The following is a 20,721-nucleotide window of genomic DNA, read 5'->3' on the forward strand; positions in this document are numbered from 1 at the left end:
ATGCTTCCTTTTTTTCTTTCATACCAAGACCACATGGCTGGTCCTTAACACATGGTCAAAATGTAATGTAATGTAATTTTTTTTAAACAAGACAGGGTACATGTAAACATTAACCTTGTATAAGAACAAGGAGAGATGCATTGCATAAATCCAAGTTCTGATCAACATGGTCCCATAACTCAGGACCTAAACCACTGATACCACCAAAACTGTCACCCACCAAAGACCAAACATGTCCATGCACGCCTTTATATAATAGCCCTTAAACACAGTGTAATCTTCACAATTGTACTGTCACTGACACGAGAACGCTCCCTTAAGCAGTTTCTGCTTGTGGTACAGTTCACGTTCAATCTTGATCAAATCTGTTTATTATAAACAGACATTTCTGTTGCCTCTGTTGATGTAAAACATGACCAACAAACGTTCTTTTGTATTTCAGTTGTCTTTTTATTGTGTCTCACCACTGGAATTGATACAACCGAAACAGGCCCACTTGGCATTATGGACATACTGTAATTTCCATACACAACGAGGACATTGCATGATGGGTTTCTGAGCAGAGCAACAAGTGGATTACTACACAGAGGTCCCAATTCCAAAACTCCAACATAAAATTCCAAAACTCCAACATAAAATTCCCAAACTCCAACATAATGCATGAATAGCAAACATAGTTTGAAACCATTTGTGTGTGTTTACTTCATTAGTTTTCTCTCTTTTGCATGTGACTTCTCAAAAATCTAAATTTGAAGTAAAGTTGTTTCGATGTTAAAACTGATCTTTGACACAAAAGAATTCATACCCATGCCATAAAATAATCGACTTCTCAGCACCATTCATTCTCAAAACCTTCAGCAGCTAGAGTAATCCTACTGTTGAACCTTTGCTCTGCGTTACAAACAGGCTAAAAAGGTTTTAGATTACAATTTGTACTCAAGCTTCTTACTAGTACTTACTCTTCATTTCTTAAACAAGTCTGAATTCTAAATCTTCTCTAAATCGAAACTATTTGGCTGGCAAAGCAAAAGTGACATGTTAAACTGCCCCCGAGGCTTAGTTCAGAACGTGGTTTACTTCTGGCCTGCAAAGTGCTTGTTGAAGATGCCCTTGGCTGTCTCGAGGGCGGCGTCAGCTGGGACGGGTATGTGAGGTGCGATGCCAGCTCCCTCCCAGGCTGGCCCGGCGGCGGTGTCGGAGTGGATGGTGGGGATGCTGAGGAAAATGTCGGTCTCACCAACACGGAAGGTCACTGGTGGGTGGGAGGCCCCGGCGGTCGTCTCTCCGATGATCATAGCGCGGCCGAGCTTCTTCATGATGTAAACAAACTCCTCTGCGGCGCCGGCAGTCGCTCCGCTGGTCAGGATGATCAAGCTCTTCTTGGAGCCGTACCTTGTGCCTTAGGAAGAGGATAAGATGGAGGCAGAACAGGGTTAAAACTGTGAGGTGGAAGGGGTAGAGAATGGGTGGATAGTGAAAAGGGCCAATGTTCAATTGAAGGAAGGAAGTGGCAAGGAGTCATGGATGAACATCATGGTACGATTATGAAAGTGACTTATGTAAAGAAAAAAAGTTGAAGGGTGACTACTACACCTCCTTTTCAAAAGAATGCAAAAAACAGATTAGCATTGGAAAATAAAGCTTTCTTGTTAACCAAAGCTGCTTTGAATAGTGAATTGGCAAACCAGAACGACATTAAATACCCATCACTTATATGAATAAGAATGAGGTATTACATCCAGACAGCTTTATGGCTTATTGGGCCAATTGGACAGTTCATCTTAAAAAGCACATGCTTCTATGTTCTTATATTCTTGAACTTGCATGTAACTGATTTTTGGCCATTTGGGTGCATTGGAAACACAAGCCAAACTTTTTTGCAAACAGTTGCTAATTTTACACATCGGGCAGATACGGAGCAATGTTAGCATTCATCTGAAGTCGTGTTTCTGGCCACCTGGCGAATTTAAGGCCAATAAAACATTCTTTTTAGCTTTGTTTTTGGTCTCCATCAACTCCCAAGGAAACTTCTATCAGCTATGAGCTAACTCGGTTGCTAACAGGTACCTATGCACACGCTATCCCCAATGAGTAAAATATAATGACTTGAATAATATTCTTTTTTAAATTACCAGTGAGTTCAGGCAGGGTCTGGAGCTCTGTGATGGTGCCGGACGGTCTGTCGTACAGCTTGTCCAGCACAATCTGCTTGTCGGCATCAAAGAAATAAGAGCAGAAGCCTGCGATGGCTGTTGTAGGGCCACCAATGTTGTTTCTGCAAAAACAGTGGAAGAACAATTTTAGAAATTGTCCTTTGTGAACTTTTCATTAATGCACGCATTGATAAAACATGCATGGTTTGTCAAGATGTTTTTTTAAGTAAGAGGTTATCTTTAAATTGGTTCATCCTCTAGATTTGTTGGTGGTCCATATTTGAAAACGGTGTATAGATTACCAGTAGGTAAATAAATAAATCCTCAAAAAACCTTTTTGCGAACTAAGTCCTCTATATTTAGTCATGGACTAATGAGCATTAGCAGCTTTAGCGGATGATTTGTTTACCAAAATGGACACACTGCATTTTGAATAGAAGCTTTGACTTGCTTCGTCAGCAGGATTACCCACCTGAGGTCAACAATCATAGCGTCAGTGTTGACAACTTTGTTCCAGACGTGCTCAACAATAATCTGGGCAATGGCCTTGACCTCCTCAAAGTCTCCGAACATGTCAAAGCGCAGGTAGCCGACGTTGTTCTCAAATATGTCAGTGTGGAAGGAGACTTTGATCAGCTCAATGTACATCTCTGGAGAATAATCCTGTGGGAGACGAACAAACAACAACTCAAGAATTTGTAATATGAACATGGCAAATATGTATCCCTAAAAATAAATAAGAAAAAAGTCACTTTTTCACATAGAAAATATACTTCAATTGCAGCATATTACAAATGTTTCCAAATGTATAATATTGATATATCTTCCATAGACTAAGCATGTTTATTCAGTGCACTACAAAATCCTCTGTGTTAATTTGATTGTATGTGGGGGTCAGTGGGTCCTCTGTCGCCCAGCTCCAGATGGTACAAAACGCCACTGTGCGTCTTTTAACTGGCACACGTAAACACAAGCACATTTCCCCCATTTTAGCTTCCACTGGCTGCCCGTACATTTTAGGATCCACTTTCAAATTATTTTATTTGCTTTTAAATCCCTCAATTGTCTTACCCCACCCTACATCTCTGAGCTGCTGCACCCTTATATTTTCTTCTCATGTTTAATTTCTCTTAATTTGTTTTTTTGTATTGTATTTTATGTATTGTATTATACAGCACATTGATCTACTGTGGTTTTTTTAAGTGCTCTACAAACAAAGTTTGATTGATTAATTGATTGATTTAAAGCAAATAAACATTTTGACAATTCCATTGTTTATCTACCCTACATGACCACAACAATGTAATCAATCCTTTTAAACACAAGGGCATGTTTCTTAAGTGAGGTGCAAGTGAAAAACTAAAATAACTAAATAAAAACTATTGAAAACAGAAATCAATATTAATAATTGAAAATGAAAGATACTTTCACAACCAGAAATCTTATGTACAAAGGTCTCACCATGGGTGGCAGGGCTGGGGTGTTGCTGGTGGTCTTCAGGCTCTTGTCCCCAGACATCGTCTTCAGGTCAGCGGACAGCTTAACCTCCAGACTCTCTTTGGAGACAACCGTGCTGTACTCGCCGTTTGCCAGGAGCCCTTTCAACTTTTCTGCAACATCAGAACCAATATCTTCAAAAGCGTAGTTTTCTGCAATGAGGGTCGCTGATCCTTCAATGATGGCCGGAACTTGGGCACGGAGGTTGACGATCTTGATGGCGGTAGCGAGGGCATCCTCGGCGTTTACCTCCACATCAGGGGTCACGCCTGTAACCTCCCAGGAAGAGTGGGTGATGGGGTTGACGGACTTTGCGGTCGGCACCGAAATGTAGAAGTCACTGTCGGCCACTTTGATTTTATCGACTTTCACAGAGCCCCCGGCGGTCTTCTCGCCCACAATGGTGGCCCTCTTTAGGTTCTGGAGGCAGTAGGCAACATCCTCGGCAATGCCCTTGGTGTTTTTGCTGGTAAGGATAATGAGGGGTTTGGTAATGTCATATCTGTCCCCCAGCAGTTTGGACATAGAAAGCACCTTAGTGGTAGTGTTTGAGGGACGGTCGTAGATGCTGTCGATGTGAATCGTAGGCTCGGCTTCGGTGAAGTAAGACACAATGTAGGAGACTCCTGAGATGTCCCCGCTGCTGGTGTAGCGCAAGTCAAAGATGAGAGCTGAGGTTGGCAGGATTTTATTCCAGACCAGGTCTAGGAGCACATGGCCAACCTTCTCAGCAACCTCCTCCCCAAGGATGTGATCGATCCTCAGGTAGCCAATGTTTCCCTCAAGGATGTCGAGCTTGATCGAGGTCTGGAGGACGGAAATGAGCTGATCAGGGGGCAAGGGTGGCATCTTCGGGGGAACCACAGGGACGTAGTTTGGCTCATAGGAGACCATCAAGCGTGGGTCACTGACTGTGGTCTGGACTCCAGCACTGAGGACAGTAGCCAACGTTTCAGCGTCTGGGATGTTGAGAATCTCTGTGTTGCTGCTGGCTGCTTCAATTGCCTCCTTCATCCCCACCAGCTTCTCTGGTGAGCAGTAATTGTCCATGACGATTTTTGCCATATCTACGATGAGTCCGGGGGCAAACGAGGCATGGATGAAGAAAACATTCCCCAAAACTAGCAGAGGTGCTATCAGGAAGATAGCCTTTGCCATTTTTGTCAGTTTAGTCAGACAAAAAGTGAGTAGATGGGAAGTGGAGGTTGTTGAGCCGAGGAGGTTCTTTGTCAAATGGAACTGTTTTGGCTGCAAGGTTTCTGTTAACACACACATAAGAGGATTTGCCCCACAATAAACCTCAAATCGCATTATCCTAAGTGCTTCTGTAAGGCAGTAACAAAGTAGGCATGAATGTGTAGTAACAAGGAGGTGTTGCTAAAAATAATAGTCTTACATTTACACAAGTAATTTTGAACACCTATTTAAAGCTACCTGGGTCAAATAAGGCAAGCTTTGTTCCTTGACAAACATCAACAAAGGTTGGTTGGTTCACTTATTAAGCCCCTTGGTGTCAGTATTGATAAGTGGAAGTCATTGATGTGGGACTTTCGTGCCATTTCTTTTTACATGAAAACACAAGAAAATGTTAAAATAAAAGCATGTGAAAACTCACGATTGCCATATAATTCAACACACAACTTACAGTTTTGCTCATTAATTTCTTCACGGTTTAAAGAGGAATGTTCCCAATAATGTCTGGAAAGTAAATTACATAATACAATACAAAATAATTCCACTGATGACCACAGAATTATTTTATTTTCTCATAAATGGTTCACATTTAATAGCAGTTGATGGTCGTTGTCTCACTTGCAGTGGTGTTGAAGTGAACACCAAGATTCAGTTTAGGTTTGTGTGACACTTCCTCCCTCTGCTGGTAGTTTTGTAGTAAAGAAACAGGAAAGCTGAAACATTATTACAGCATACTTAAAAACTACAATGCAAAGAAAATAAGCAAACAATCAAGACATTTAGCAAAGTAATAAGAAATGATCCAACATAATGACATACATCAACATACATGTACATAATGATCAAATCATTTTTAATGCATTACTAATATGGGTCAACAGAATATTGACCTAAAACGCATTTAAAGACATTTAAAATGTATTTAAAAGGAAATAACAGAAAATATTAAAATAGAAGTGAAAAAGGCAATTTCACATGATACAAATATAAAGAAAATAAGCAGGTGGGAAGGTATAATGGCATCTAAATAATAATAAGTAAAAAGAGTGCAATGTAATTTACTTCAAGAAACACTGATGTTTGGTGTAGTATATTAATAGGAAGGCTTTTTATTCACAGTACTTTTTCACTGTTCACACTGTATTGAGGCTACTGTAATTTCAGTGGGTTATCAGACATCACAGTACATAATCTTTACTGTTTTTAATGCCAGCGTAGGTAAGTAGATTTGAGGTTTGATCCTATCCACAGCTAATACCTTCCCGTTTGTAATGCGATATACATTCCACCCAGGACCAAGCGCCTGACCTGGGGTGACGGAGCCTTCTCCATAACAGCCCCCTCCCTCGGGAACTCTCCCCAAACACATCCGTGACTGCACCAATCAGTCCATGTTCAAATCACAAGTCAAAATTCACCTTTAAAGGCTTTTAATGTTTATTTTAATGTGCGTGGATTTTTAGTGTGTGGATTTCTTTCTTTTTTTTATAAATTCTGTGAAGTGTCTTTGAGTGCTATGTAAATAAAATGCATAATTCTTATTATTACATTGAATCCATACTCACTCAGTACAAAACTTTCTGGATAGAAGCATCAGCTAAACACCTCAAAAGGTAAAATGTCATAGTGGAGACTGGCTGGTCTGAGATTCTGGGAGATAATGTAAATGTCATACAGGCCACAATTTCCATACATAAAAACTGGACTTAGATATTGAAGTGGTAGCTAAACACAAAACAAATGAACTAATAGTTTTAAAAGGAAGCTAGACTACAACATGAGGAACTATTTTCCTTGCGCTCTCTTCAAGTGCCTTGCTGCTATGAGTCTCTGTGCGACAGTAAGAGCGCCATTTGCCTGGGCAATAACATGAGGCTCAACCCCAGAAATGCTCCACTCTTTCCCAGTGATTGCGCTCAACACAACCTGGTTAGGGATTGAAGTGTACAGGACGCTGTCCCCGATCTGATAGGTTCCACTCGATAGAGACCCTCCGATCGTTGGCTCTCCAATGATTGTGGCTCTATTCAGGTCCTTCATAGAGCGGGTGAACACTTCGGCTGCTGACCCTGTCATCTGACTGGTGAGGATGTAGACGTCCTTGGAGGACCCATACCTTGGACCTCTGACTTGAGGCAATGTCATGACTTCTGTGATGGTGGTTGTGTTGCGGTCGAAGACAGTGTAAAGATGCCGCAATGGTTGAGCATCAAAGAAGTAGGTGCATAATAGGGGAATTGCTGTTGAATATCCACCAGTGTTGTACCTTAAGTCAATTATAAGGGCATCTGTGTTTACTATCTTGCTCCACACTAATTTTATCAGCTGAGGCCCAATGGCTTTTACCACCTCCACATCTGCCATCATGTTAAACCTTACATACCCAACATTACCTGGCAGAAGCTCAATTTTAAACAAAGCGTTGATTATGTATCCCACTTCTTCAGCGGTAGGGATTTTTGGGACGTCATGAAGGGACTCTGGCTCGACATCGCAATGGAAGACACGGAGGCGGTGATCGCCTGAAGTCTCTTGGAGGTCTGCTGTCAACTGAGATGCCAAAGATTCAAAGTCAACCACTGACCGGTATAATCCCTCAGCCCATTTGCTCAACAGTACCTTGCTGGCCATTAGTGCAACTTCATGATTTGTGTAGTGTTTTTCTAACAGTTTCCCAGTTCTCTCTATGAGGAACTTGAGCCCTTGATGAAAATCTGCAATCTCATAAACGTGCTCCACAGCTTCCTCGGCTAGCCCAATGGCATCGGGGACCACACCACCTCCCAGCCAGCATTCACCATTGTTGTCTACAAAGTTTATGAAAGGGACAGTGATGGCAATAGCCATTCCCTCTATTTGAAACGTCTTTGAGTGCATCAGGGTACCAGATGTAATTTCCCCAATGACTGTGCCCCGATGAAGTGACTGTACCAGGTAAGCAAACTCTTCGCCAGTGCTTGCTGTGTTGTAGCTGGTCAACACGTAAACTCCACGTTTGGAGCCATAGGTCGGGCCAGCAATTTGAGGCAGAGAGTCATATTCGGTTGTTGTGTTCTGAATTTGGTCATATATTGTGAAAAAATTACGCTTCTGGGAAGTGTCCTGCAGATAGGACAGTATAAGGGCTAGAGAGGTAGAGGATCCACCAGTGTTATAGCGTAGATCAATAATCAGGTTATTAGTGTCTTTGAGGGGCTCCCATACCTTTTTAGCCATGAGCTCTTCTAATTTAGTCCCTGCATACGACTTGACAAACTTGTCTATGCGGAGATAGCCGGTATTGTTTAGGAGAATTTCCACTTTAATCGTTGTATCTACAAGTTTTTTCAACGATTCCAAATCATCTGGAATGTTGTAAAGCTCAGGGTCCTCCTCTAGTATGGCAGCATTGTCTTGCATGCATTTGATTATCAGTCGTGGATCTTCAGACACAGTCTGGAGGTCCTGGTTGAGTCTGACTGCTAGGTCTTCCTCAGATATGACAGAGAAAAAATCTGTAGATTGCAGATATTGAAGAAGAGCTGGAACTCTGTCAGTGAAAACATAGAACCTCCTGATTACGTCAGCGATACTCTGCAAAACTTTTGGAATGCCACTCCTTACAGCCAGAAGGGACTTGGCTTTTGCGACAGCTTCCTTGGCAAGGACGTTGACTGTTGGGGAAACGCCACTCACTTCCCAGCTATGGCCTGTGATTGGACTAACTGATCTTGCCACAGGAACTGTTATGTAGAACTCCGACTGAGGGATCCTAATCTTTTGGACTTTTACTGACCCACCAGCAGACCTTTCCCCAACTGTGATGGCCCTCTTTAGGTTTTTTAATGTATATGCCACTGCCTCAGCAGCCCCCATGGTACGCTTACTGGTCAAAATAATCAAGTCTTTCTTCTTCCCATACCTTTCCCCCATTATTGACGGCATGGTCCACAGCTCCTTAGTTGTATTTGAGGGCCTGTCATACACAGCGTCAATATGAATGAGAGGCTCAGAGTCTGAGAAATAGGAGATTATAAAGGGAACTCCAGACAGTTCTCCAGCTGTGCTATACCTCAGGTCCAAGATCAGCGAGGATGTGTGAGCAACTTTGTCCCAGATGTTGTCCCTCAGCAGGGAGCCAAGCTTTGTAGCTGTCTCCTCCCCAATGATCCGATCCATCCGCAAATATCCAACGTTGTTGTCCAGGATATCCAGCTTGACAGAGTTTCTTACCAGCCAGATCAGCTGCTCTATGGGCAGAGACGGCAGCATCTGTGGCATCACCGGGACAAAATTGGGCTCATACGACACAGTCAACCTCGGATCGTTAAGTGCCCCTTGTACTCCGTTTGTGAGCACAGAGGCCAGGGTCTTCCTGTCTGAAATCTGCAGGATTTCTCCGCTGTTGATCGCTTGTCGGATAGCCTCCTCCATCCCAACTAGGTTCTCAGGAAAGCAGTAGTTTTCCAAAAGAATCTTGGCCATTTCTAACACCAGAGTGGGCTGGAATGATGAGTTGACAGAAAGTGTACATAGAAGAAGCATCAACAGCAGTGGTGGTGTGTGATGCGCCATCGCCGATGTCTTCATCACCACTGATGGAAAGAGAACTACTCTTTTTTTTTTTCACTGGGCTGCGTTTGTTCAGTTGTCTTTGTAGAGAGATGGTGGTTTTTGTAGGAGGGAACACTGTCACTGTTGTGGGTTTTTTGGACAACCACGACATCAACAACATAAGAAGCTTTTGTCCCCAATAAACCTTTAATCGCATTATCTGTGGTGCTTCGGCCTGCAGACAATAACAGATAATGAATAGTGGGAAATAGGAGCTTGCACAGTTTCTTACATTTTTCCCAAACAAGCACAGTGCATGTTTAATGTACTTGACATAATTTTTTACTTACTGTTGTCTTATTTAGGCTTGAATTACAGTCTGCGTCATATCCAAATTCACCATATGTTATCTTATTTACATTGAAACCACCTCAACTTTTCTTTTAGATACAAAACTGGTTCCAGGGAGAGGTCAAATTTGTTTGGGGTGGACTGATTAATGCGAAAGCCTGCTCAGAAATTCTCACGTTCCCTCTCTCTAACTCTCTCTCCCTTGTCTGTTCTGAAAGCTTATGGTGGTGTATTTTGGTGCTGTTGGTAGCTTTAGGGGTCATGTCTAGGTCGCTGATTACACAGTTTGTAGACACGTGGCAAAGCCTTCTTAAAACACATGCAGGATCAGAATTGGGTAAAAAAGCACATACCCACACTCTGGATATAGGAACAAAAGGTTGATTGGAAAGACTTTTACCTGGATGAATGCTAAATTATTTGCTTATTCTACCGTTTGAAAAAAAAATGTATATCTTTTCATTTGTTGGATCGTAAAACAAAGAAAGCGCCCATGTGAATAATACTTAAATGCAAGTCCGAAGTTGACAAGTTTTCATCCTTTCATTTAATTCAAATTATATTGTTTGCTGAAGTGATAAATCTGTATAAGTTGAGCATGAACCTGGCATCAAAAAGGATCCCGTGTGAACCTGATCCAGAAAATTTTGCAGCTCAGAATTATGCAGCCAGACGTCATCTCCTTCCAAATGGTAGGCTGTGTTCAGCTAATCTCAATGTCTTAACTTTTAATACCCCCTGGCTGCGCCTTACATAATACAATCCCCAGGACGCCACTCAAGACTTTCAAACAATGTATTGTGTCATACTTTGCCCTCATGTGTCATATATAAGAACAGGTTACAGCAGTGGTTTGGATATTGAAACCCTGGAACTGCTAACTTGCTTGAAATACAGTGAACAAACATTTTAAGTATGGAATTGAAACTGCTAAAATATTCTCTGAAGGCAAGACAGCTCTGTTGGTTGAAATAATCTTATTGGATACTTTATCAGTAGGCAATAACAGCTACACACTAGCTATTGGCTAGTTAGCCTGCTACGTTATAAATTCATAAAAAATACCCTGGCCCACAACTTTACCGCTTTGATCTGCTCTCATCAGCGTTATTTCCAGACATAGAAGGCAAGTGTTTTTATTGTAAACGCCCACAAAATACACCATACGCTACCTGCCTAGCACAACAGCAGACCGACACAGTTAGCAACTAGCTTGTAAATATAGCCAAAGAATTTCTAATAAGGGAAGAAATTCCACTCTCTCTCTCTCTCTCTCTCTCTCTCTCTCTCTCTCTCTCTCTCTCTCTCTGCTTCCACTATAGGGCGCTCACGGGTGAGTGCAGAATGAATGGGACTCTATGGAGCTATACCTGTCGGTACATGATCTGTACTGCCTGCACGATCCGTCATGCGCATGCGCAAGATGTTCACGCATGCGCAGATGATAATCCTGTTTTACAGCTAATTTGGCTAACCGCTAGTTGACAGCTTGATTCAGTCTAAAATAATAACTCAAACTTAACAATGGGAAAAGCAGGCTACAGCTAAATTAAGACTTTACAGCAATAACAATAAAGACAAGTATTGAGTGATTGTATTTTAAATGAGCACAAGTAAAGTAGAACTGACGTATCAGCTGTTATATATTTTAACGGTTATTTTCAGGTTTTATTTTGAGGGTCTTTTAAAGTTATTACATGCTGTCTCAGCTAGCGGTTAGCCGAATTAGCTGTTAGCTAAACTAACGTTAGCTTGCCTGTGGAGGCTAACTGCAGACCGCTACAACTACAACCGGAAGCGTGGAACAGATCGTGCAGTGTCGTAAATCCTCGTACAACAGGATTATCATGCATGCGCAGAACGGATCTAGCAGGCAGCACGGATCGTGTACCGACAATACCCCTAAAAATCCACTTTTCTCAGGATATCATTTTTTTGTCTAGTAATTTGAATGTTGCATTCGAAAGGGGAGGCAAAGAAAATACACACTGCTGGGTGTTTTTGAAGTCGCTCTTTTGTTCTAAAAAGCCTTTTAAAATGTCAATGACGTCATACACATCGTACGGCAGGAGATGCTGCTTTACAGCAAGCTCTGAGTCACTTCCTTTTATCTCTCGAGGCATCGACAACACAGCTGACAGGTAAGGATCTCCCTGTCAGTACATGTGCTAGAAAGAGGTTTGCTAATGTTTTAAAGACCACGCCGAAATATTCACTCTGACATTCTGGTTCCGCTTCGGATGCCGTCAAGCGGGATCTCTGGTCGTAATCAGTCCTTCACTGACCAATCAGCATTCATTAGCAGAATGCTAGCGTGTTATGGGCAACAACGACTCAACCTTTAAGAAATCAAAAGGACATAAGTACTCGTTCATTCAACTTTTGATCTATAATCCATTTTGAACTTGCAAAAACTACAATCAAATCTGAGATTTCTCAAAGGCAATCAGGCGAAAGAGACAAATTTAGCCGTCTAGCTCCATAGAGTCACATTCATTTTGACCTTGCCTGCGATCACCCCCAGTGGAACTCTGGTGGAACTGCAACCAAATTCGGTACAATGGGGCTAAATAGGGATTGAAAAGGCTTTCCGTAGACGGGCTTTGATATAGCATAGCACTTTCCCTCAGGAGTTGGAGGAGAGCAAAACAGAAGTAAAAGGTGAGTGAATAATGGACTTACATTGGTCAGGGGAACAGAAATGTAAATGCTAATGTTTCTCTGTGTCTTATCAATGTCTAAATAAGCATTTGTTTGGGGGCTAACATTAGCCATATCAACTTGTAACGTTTGTGTTTACAGCTTGTTGTGCTGCTCACAAGTGGACAGAAAAAAAACAATTGACGCAGGCTCAAGATGTAATACTGCTCATCCAGGCATTTTAAATTGGCTCTGTTGTCACATGATGTTGATGACTGGGAGAACATCTTATGAGGCAAAAGTCAACTGAGCCAATTATTTTCCTGGACATGGAAATGGGATTGTCTGCCTCGTTATTAGTGCTATTTTGAGACTAGAGCAGTTTTGGGTTACCCAGGAAGGAAATGCAAGCGTGAACATGAACTTGCCCTCTCATTGGTCCTGTCACAGAGGTTTCAGCTCTGATAAGGATGTGTTCAAATATTTACAAAACTGACGCTGTGCATTAAGATGAAAAGATTTGGATTGAGTGGAATTAGTTTGTTAAATTTATATGTACATGTTTTTACAAGTCGGCCTGTGAGTAGTTTCTGTGATTTGACCGTCCACAAACACAAACAACAGTATATATATATATATATATATATATATATATATATATATATATATATAAAAATATGTTCCTGTGATTTGAGTGACTTTACAGACGAGCAAAAGTTTGGTAATTCAGGATTTGCCCTGTGTGTTGGATGGTGTGAATAACATACAGTATAGCCTACATGCAGACAATATTCATAACTTTTTGCACCTAACAAATTTTACATTATAACAAAAAAATATCTTCATTCACAGGATTCAGGATTATACGTGTAAAAGTAAGTCACAAAGTAAAACAGTAACAACAAAACATTAAACTTTATAACTCTTTTTAGTAGATAAATAAGTAGATACTTTAAACCAATAGGACACATGAGCTTATGCAGTATATCACTGCACCAATTTAACATAATGCCATCTGCCATAGAGTCATTTGACTCTTTGTTGACCCAGTCACTGCTTAAGGGATAGAATGACACACAGCTGTTTTCACTATCATCTGCATCTAACCAGCAGTGGGAGGCAGATATAACTTACTGCTGGGACTCAACAATCCTGACTGCTACTGCATTCATTTACTGGTAAAAACATACTAGAGGAGTTTGAGTTTGAAAAGTAATGCTAATTCCAATTTATGGAGATGCCTGATACACATATTGTGTACCTGGCTTTTGTTCTTTGATTCAGGACGCTCTCAATCAACTAACAGGTGCCACTGATTGGATGGATCAGGTGCCACTGATTAGATCTAATCAGTGGCACCTGATCCATCTACAAAAGGCCCTTCCTCTTTTCACCACCTGCCTCCCTCTGTCTCAAACAAAGTATCGCTACGCAACTCTGGTTACACTTTGTTTTCTTTATTTTTACTTAATACATTGTTTTTGTTTTTTCCTTCATGTTGCCTCCCTTGAGCCAGGCCACAATATAAAACACTAGTTTTATTGCCATGTGTTCTATTATTTTCTATTTTCTTTGCCCTAGTACTCATTTTGTGTGTGTGTGTGTGTGTGTGTGTGTGGTATGTAGCATTTTGATCACTTAATTTGTTTTAAATATAATAGATTTTAAATAGATGAGTGCCCATCATACTAAGTTTGTACGGTTGTGCTTGTTTGAATATATCTATTCACTAATATATTTTGTTTTATTGGGTAGCAAATGTTATACCATTGAATGAACAGCATACCAATTTATCATATATATGACAAGAAAAGTTTTAACAAGATGTTAGTTTTGTGAAATAAGTTTCATGAAATTAGATAAAGGGATATGTTCAACAAGAAAGGTTTCTTGTAAAAATGGAATTTGGTATCTAGTAATTAAAGGACAATTCTGGCGCAAAATGAACCTAGGGGTTAATAACATGTGTACCGAGTCGACCGTTCTCTGGGATATATTTTCATGCTAATCGAATGTGTCTCTAGCTTGAAACAAGCTAGCGCAAACCGGTGATTAGCTTGTAACGCTAGCCTTCAGGGCAGAGCGTAAATCACTATTGCTACACCACTAACAAAGCTCAAAATAGCACCACACTTCAGTGGTAGCATAATGAGGGTCCCTACATGTAAACCGAAGCATTGAGAACTTTGTGTACAGATAGTTTATTAAAAAGATAGATTATAAAGACTGTACCGTTCATGTATACAGGCAGGCGCCATCTTGGGAAAACAGTCACGACCAGTCAAACCACGAACGCCGTGCTTGAGCTATGTTACTGGTTGCACGGCGTTCGTCGTTCGACTGGTCATGACTGTTTTCCCAAGATGGTGCCTGCCTGTATAGTGAGTGAATCACTGATTTGCGCTAGCTTGTTTCAAGCTAGAGAACGGTCGACTCGGTACACGTTATTAACCCTTATGTTCATTTTGTGCCGGAATTGTCCTTTAAGAGAAAATATGTCATGATGAAAGTGAAAAGGATCTTGTTAAAACGAGAAAAGTCAAGATCACTGAGTTTCAAGCGATAATCACGTCTAAAAAAATCTGTATAAGACGTTTTTTTACTGAAATGTATTAGCAAATTCACCACGTTTATTTTATTTCTTTAAATTTATATTCTTCAAATTCTTATATTTATATTATTCAAAATCAGAATAAAAGTAAACAACCAGCACAGTTATATGACAGGCGATGCTTATATTTATTAGTTTGAAGCTGCAGATACAAGGTGTATAGCGTCAGCTGAGGCTAGAGGAAGTCTAAAATGTAGGAACTGGACAGAAAAAGACATTATTAAACAAATATAAACATATATAAACAAATTACAGTTACAATGGTAATGTACAGATTTACATGCTGTAGCAAGATTTATTTTTTTATAGTAGGTTAAATGGTAATCAAAGATGTCTATTAACAAAATGTATATCATTTTTACTTTTTACATAATTTTTGTTCTGTTTTACATTATTTACTGCATACAAAGATTAAGGGTCTGGATAACACTACGACCAATCACAACAATACACGGGGTGACGTATCCAGAGCCCCATACGCTTAGCTACCAGCGGAGCTAACTGGTAGATTAAACTATCGTCATCTGTTTAGCTCGCCTCTGGCCCGCCTATATCAGATACACCGATGTGATTGGTGCAGCTCGGCTACAAGGGTATAGTTAATGAGCATCATTACTCAATGCCAGAGTAACTCGCTGAGCAAATTAAAATTGTGCTCGCACCAGAACTCTGGATTTCCAGGGTAGCATACAAATAAAATTTTATAGGTATTGTTAAAAAACATTAGCTCAAGACAGTGTTCAGGCAAGCTTTTTATCTACAGTATTAAATACACAATGTACAAATGTCAAATGTCTTGGTGGTTTTATATATAACATAAATGATAAAAACACAATGTTGGCAAAAGGTTCCGTTAGAGTGCATGGCAGCAACAAGGTGTAATGGACCTGTTGATGGTTCCACTGCCGTGCTGCATTACAGACCTCAAACTATTTTTGAGTTTCAAAACTTTTATTAGCATTGAATTTGAAGGAATAGCATAAACTCTATTCATTATTTCATGACTACAGTTTCAAAAAGGTACATACAGTTTTATTTAGTTTAAGCATTGCATGACCTTTATTATATCATCAGCCATGCTAGCCGTTTGGCTCTAAGGATGGCAATGTCAGTCTGTCGGTTGGCCCACCAATTTAGTCCGGACTGATATAGCGCAACAACTATTGGATGGATTGCCATGAAGATTTATAGAGACATTCATGGTCTCCAGAGGGTGGATCCTAATGATTTTGGTGATCCCTGGACTTTTCTTTGTGTGCAACCATGAGGTTGACTTTTGTTTTTATATCTTGACAGTATTGGATGGATTGCTATGAAATTTGGTACACACATCCATGATCCCTGGATGATGAATTTTAATAATGGTATGCCCTGACTTTTCATCTAGCGCCATCATCAGGTCAAAATACTTTGATTTACTGGAAATTGAAAAGAAAGTGATGATATTCCTACAGACCTCAGCTGTACTTTGTCTTTAGTGTTGATTAGCAGACCCAAATGGAATCTGCAGATTTTTTTTTTTTTTTTACAGTTTTCAGCAGCGATCCAGAATGAAAATCTACAGAATTTAGCGGACTGTGTTTTTTTTTGCTTGGGGAGATGTGTTAAAATCCTGATGTTTATTTTTAATATTTTTAATTTGCCTAAAATCTGTGCAAAATTCTGTGGCCGCAGATTCCATGGATCCCTGCTGATTAGAAAATGGTAGCATGCTAACACATTTAAGATAAGATTGTGAACATTGCAAACATTATACCTGCAAACAATTAGCATGTTCCTATCACTGGACCAATGGAGGGACCACTTATACCAGTAGCCTATAATTACCTGTGCTACCACCAGAGCAAATCTCTGTGACTACCTGCAGCCACACTCTGCCACCTTCATCTCTTCATAAAGGTATCTTATAGTGAGGCGTCCATTCTCCTGGTACATGACTGTGATGGGGTCCAGTTTAATGGGGACGCAGCAGGCCATATTGGCCTTCTTGGAGTTCCTGATGTTGATCAGCGTCTGGATGAGGGCGTGTTTTGACGGGGTCATTTCGTCTGTCAGCGGATGGTAACACAGGCCTCGACATTCGAAGGCGTCATATTCTGGAGGCGCCACGATCCAGCTGTCCCATCCGATCTCTTTAAAGTTGACTTTTAGAGAGGTCCGCTGGCAGTATTGCCTCTCTGCCTCTCTTTTCTTTCTCTGTGGATGCTGAGCCTCCGGGATCTTGTTTGGAAGCTGATCTCCTCTGTTCCAGTCGGTGCCCGAGTGTAAGATGGTTTCTTCTTCGTGGAGGATCATCTCTCTTAATTCCTTCTTTGTCTCCCTCCTCCTGCTACCCAGGTCATCTGAGAAGACTATTAAAGCCGCTGAAGTGTTATCTCCAAAAGACACGCTCATATTCAAACAGCCTGCTCCTTCTTCTCCACCTTTAGAGGCCCCACAGTCCTTCCTATCCACCACTACATCAAAAACAGTCGTTGCATGGCCCGACGTGATCCAGCTCTGAATAGCTGTGGTCACATCAAACGTCTCCCACGTGCTCTCCAAGCCTGTCACCTCTTTGCCAACCAGCAGTTGGGTGGTGGATTCAAAATTGTAGTAATCCACTAAATAGACTTTGATGGCGGACTTGAAATTGTGGAAGCTAACCGTTGATCTGGGATCTGGGAAGAAGAAGAGCTGTAGTTCAGCAGTAGTGATCTTTTCATGGTTGGGGATGCTGATGTTGAACTGCAGCCTGTACTTTGACTTTGTGCCATTCGTCACAGAGAGAGGGATATCTGTTGGACAGAAACAAAGTGGTGAGAGGGGTTAATTTAAAACAGCAAGAAGAAATCTAAGAAATCAGTATATGTATCCTTAGTGTTCTTTTTTTTTTGGCTTGGTACTTATTTTGTCAAAAGTATAATTAAAAAAAATATGTTTCTGATTGTGTCCCTAACATTAATGTTCTCCAGGGGGCATTACATTTTGGTTCAGACAATGTTGTTTTGTGCTGTTTTCCCCATAGTTAGTTAGCATTATTCAAATCATAGTTTAACGTACAGAATGCTGAGTTCACAGGAATACCGGTGTGTTTTCACAGTCTGGACAGTAGACTGGACCCACGAAAGAGAGACAGCTAATGCTAGCTAGACCCCCTGCTTTGTATAATGCAGGCCAAACACTACACTGAGTGCAGCAGCTGCCAATGACTCAGCAGGTGTTGAAATAACATGAATTAGTGCTACCGTTTGTAAGCTAACGTGGCTTTCACTTTCTGTGTGAAAGCTAACTGGCTTTCACTTTCTGCGTGGACGCGAGTTAGCCTAGCTTGCTAGCTTCTACTTTCTGAGTGAAATAGGCCTACAAACTTAACACACAATGGGTCCTCCCAAATGTTGAATGAAAGGGACAGATGTCTGAATTTGCTCATGGGTGACAACCAACCCTAAAATGTGTTTTATTAATTTCTGTAGGCTACAGGGCCATCATGATGTGGTCCAGATAGGAGTGCATGACTGGCCCTCCCAGAGGCTTGAAGCTTAGACACCATTTCAACAAATATGTTTAAAAAACAATTTATTCTCTTTTAAAAAATGCGAGGGGAATCACTATTCAAGTCTCTATTTGGCCATTTCTAGGAAACATACAAGCATTTCAGTCTTTGGAAGTAGTAATATGGCTATCATGGGACTGTAATGCAACTATTCAAAGAAAGAAATGCTCTGGGTGGGATACTTTAGAGCAGTGGTTCCCAACCAAGGGATTGGGGCCCCCACAAAGGGGTCGCAAGATAAATCTGAGGGTCTGGGAGTTAATTAGGAACCTGAGTGACCTGAAAAGGCATAATTCTGCTACACAAAAACATTTTTAGATCACTTTTGATCACAGTAATCAGGGTTTGCAAGTAGAAATTGATTGGTTTAAAGGTAACACAGGCCAAAAAGGTTGGAAACCACTGGTTTAGCGCTTTATATAACGTAAAATCACAAAAAACCTAACTGAACAATTCAACTATTAAAACATCAGTATTAGCATTTTCTTAATAGTTATATTAAGAAAATGCTAATACTGATTTTTTTCTGTAGCAGTGATGAGTGAAAACCCTCTATAATGTCAAACATGGATAATATCGACCAGCTATATGAACGAGATAACTTAAACTATATACACTTTACTTGGGGAGTAAGGATTTCCAAATATTCATATCAACTCTGTGACTATGGGGATTGCTAATTAAACAAGCCCCCAGAAAAGGTGTTGTCTTTATTAACAACTCCCTCCGATAAGCTAGACAGAAAATTATTGCACACCATACTCTTTCCATGTCAAGTTATACTCTGTTCATGTACCTTGGACAGTGAAGCTTCGTATGACATCAGACTGAGGGTTTGCCGAGCTGTCCGAGGCGTACTTGTTGTAGAGCTCCATCATGAACTGAGAGGGGTAGATCTTACTGTTCTCCTGAGGAACATCCGACAGGTTGAGTTTCCTCAGAAAAACCTCCTTCATGGTTCCCAGGAGGTTCTCCATCTTGGAGTTTGTGTCTTCCTCCTCCAGTAGGTACTCCTCTAACAGCTGAGAGTAGAGTCTCTCATGGTGCTTACTCTGGATGTCATTATTGAAAGGTTTACAGGTGCAAGAGCAAATAGAAGCCACCAGACACAAACACACCTGGAATAGGAATGATCTGGAGCTCTGCATGTTGAAATTAGATCCCTTCTAAGCCACTGAGCTGACACAAACTTTACCTTCTTCCCGGCTTGAAAACAGACTTTGCGACGGCAAGGTTTGAAAATGGAGAACCACAATGCAAGAACCACAGTCCTGATGTCCGCTCCCATGCTCCTAGAGTAAACAGAGAAGCTTGCGTCAACCAAAATAGTGGCTTGGCCAAGCTTATCACTGCCATTGATGCCTTCTTTTAGGCTTTGTTATCATTAGAGGGCTGGCTGTTAATGAAGACACTGTAAACACTTGACAGCGATAATGAGGCAGGCACTGGAAACTATGAGGTTACTGACAAGCAGACATTTCCATAAAATGCCTTTTCCCAGCTTACGGTTTTGAGGCCAGTGGAAACAAAACACTTAAAAGAACACCATCCACCATCATCGCTAAACAATATGTGTGAGTCCAACCACTAATATTGCAGGCCACACACATGTTCCAGATACCAAAATATGATCAAAACTGATGACTTTGATCCCTTTTAAAAGCACTGATAAGGAAGATGCTATATTTGACAGACACACATAGCTATGAGAAAGTGCAAGATAAATAATGTTGTAAACCAGTCAGTAACATAGAGTAGTCGCAAGTGAACTGTGCACTATGAATTTAAAAAAATGATCTAGAGAGAATTCTGCTGGCAGGGAGGGAAAAAAACATGTTTTTTTACTTTTTTTGCTGTTGTGGCAGTCCGTCATTAGTAAAGTTGAGTAAGTTTTCTGACAGAGACAATATGTGGTGCAGGCACGAAATATAGGCTACTTCTAATTAAAATACATAAGTTTGAAATTTGTGCTGAGTGTCACGAAAAAAACTGCTTTGAAAATAATGTCGATTTTATAATTGATAATATAAAATAATGAAGTACAACCTATTTTAGCCACATTACAGTTCTTCTCTTTAGCACCTCCAGTGGACATTTGTTTCTCAAAACTCTGGCAGGACCTTTTTCACAGCAGACATTTTGACTTGTCATAGTAGGAAAAGCAGAGCTGAAATTGATAACCTTAACGATGGCTCAATTCCATCAAG

The 20,721-nt window shown here is 40.8% G+C and overlaps 2 protein-coding genes across 3 annotated transcripts; both read right to left on the reverse strand.

Annotated features, from left to right (window-relative positions):
* Positions 1 to 429: 429 nt before the first annotated feature.
* Positions 430 to 9,448, reverse strand: rbp3 (retinol binding protein 3). 2 transcript variants are annotated; one of them, XM_031297901.2, is made up of 5 exons: positions 6,708 to 9,448; positions 3,615 to 3,899; positions 2,626 to 2,816; positions 2,133 to 2,275; positions 430 to 1,399 (listed from the first exon to the last, which is right to left on the reverse strand). In XM_031297901.2, exons 1-5 carry the CDS (start codon positions 9,411 to 9,413, stop codon positions 1,074 to 1,076), a joined length of 3,651 nt encoding a protein of 1,216 aa, XP_031153761.1. In that variant the 5' UTR covers positions 9,414 to 9,448; the 3' UTR covers positions 430 to 1,073. The 2 variants fall into 2 exon arrangements, with proteins under 2 accessions (XP_031153761.1, XP_031153760.1); XM_031297900.2 differs by lacking the exon at positions 6,708 to 9,448 and having other exon boundaries at positions 3,615 to 4,907.
* A 6,117-nt stretch (positions 9,449 to 15,565) lies between these two features.
* Positions 15,566 to 19,822, reverse strand: gdf2 (growth differentiation factor 2). Its single transcript, XM_031297898.2, has 2 exons — positions 19,311 to 19,822; positions 15,566 to 17,756 (listed from the first exon to the last, which is right to left on the reverse strand). Exons 1-2 carry the CDS (start codon positions 19,660 to 19,662, stop codon positions 16,837 to 16,839), a joined length of 1,272 nt encoding a protein of 423 aa, XP_031153758.1. The 5' UTR covers positions 19,663 to 19,822; the 3' UTR covers positions 15,566 to 16,836.
* Positions 19,823 to 20,721: the final 899 nt, after the last annotated feature.

The sequence above is a fragment of the Sander lucioperca genome, chromosome 22 (assembly GCF_008315115.2).
Source record: "Sander lucioperca isolate FBNREF2018 chromosome 22, SLUC_FBN_1.2, whole genome shotgun sequence".
NCBI classification, from domain to species: domain Eukaryota; kingdom Metazoa; phylum Chordata; class Actinopteri; order Perciformes; family Percidae; genus Sander; species Sander lucioperca.

Bases quoted from the DNA above. Each gene is read 5' to 3' on its own strand.
- gdf2 (XM_031297898.2), bottom strand. From the start codon at position 19,662: ATGCAGAGCTCCAGATCATTCCTATTCCAGGTGTGTTTGTGTCTGGTG. The intron at 17,757-19,310 runs GTACATGAACAG...TCTGTCCAACAG, and splicing joins ACGAAGCTTCACTGTCCAAG to ATATCCCTCTCTCTGTGACG.
- rbp3 (XM_031297901.2), bottom strand. From the start codon at position 9,413: ATGAAGACATCGGCGATGGCGCATCACACACCACCACTGCTGTTGATG. The intron at 2,276-2,625 runs GTGGGTAATCCT...CTGTTTTTGCAG, and splicing joins GCTATGATTGTTGACCTCAG to AAACAACATTGGTGGCCCTA. The intron at 1,400-2,132 runs GTAATTTAAAAA...CCTCTTCCTAAG, and splicing joins GACCCTGCCTGAACTCACTG to GCACAAGGTACGGCTCCAAG.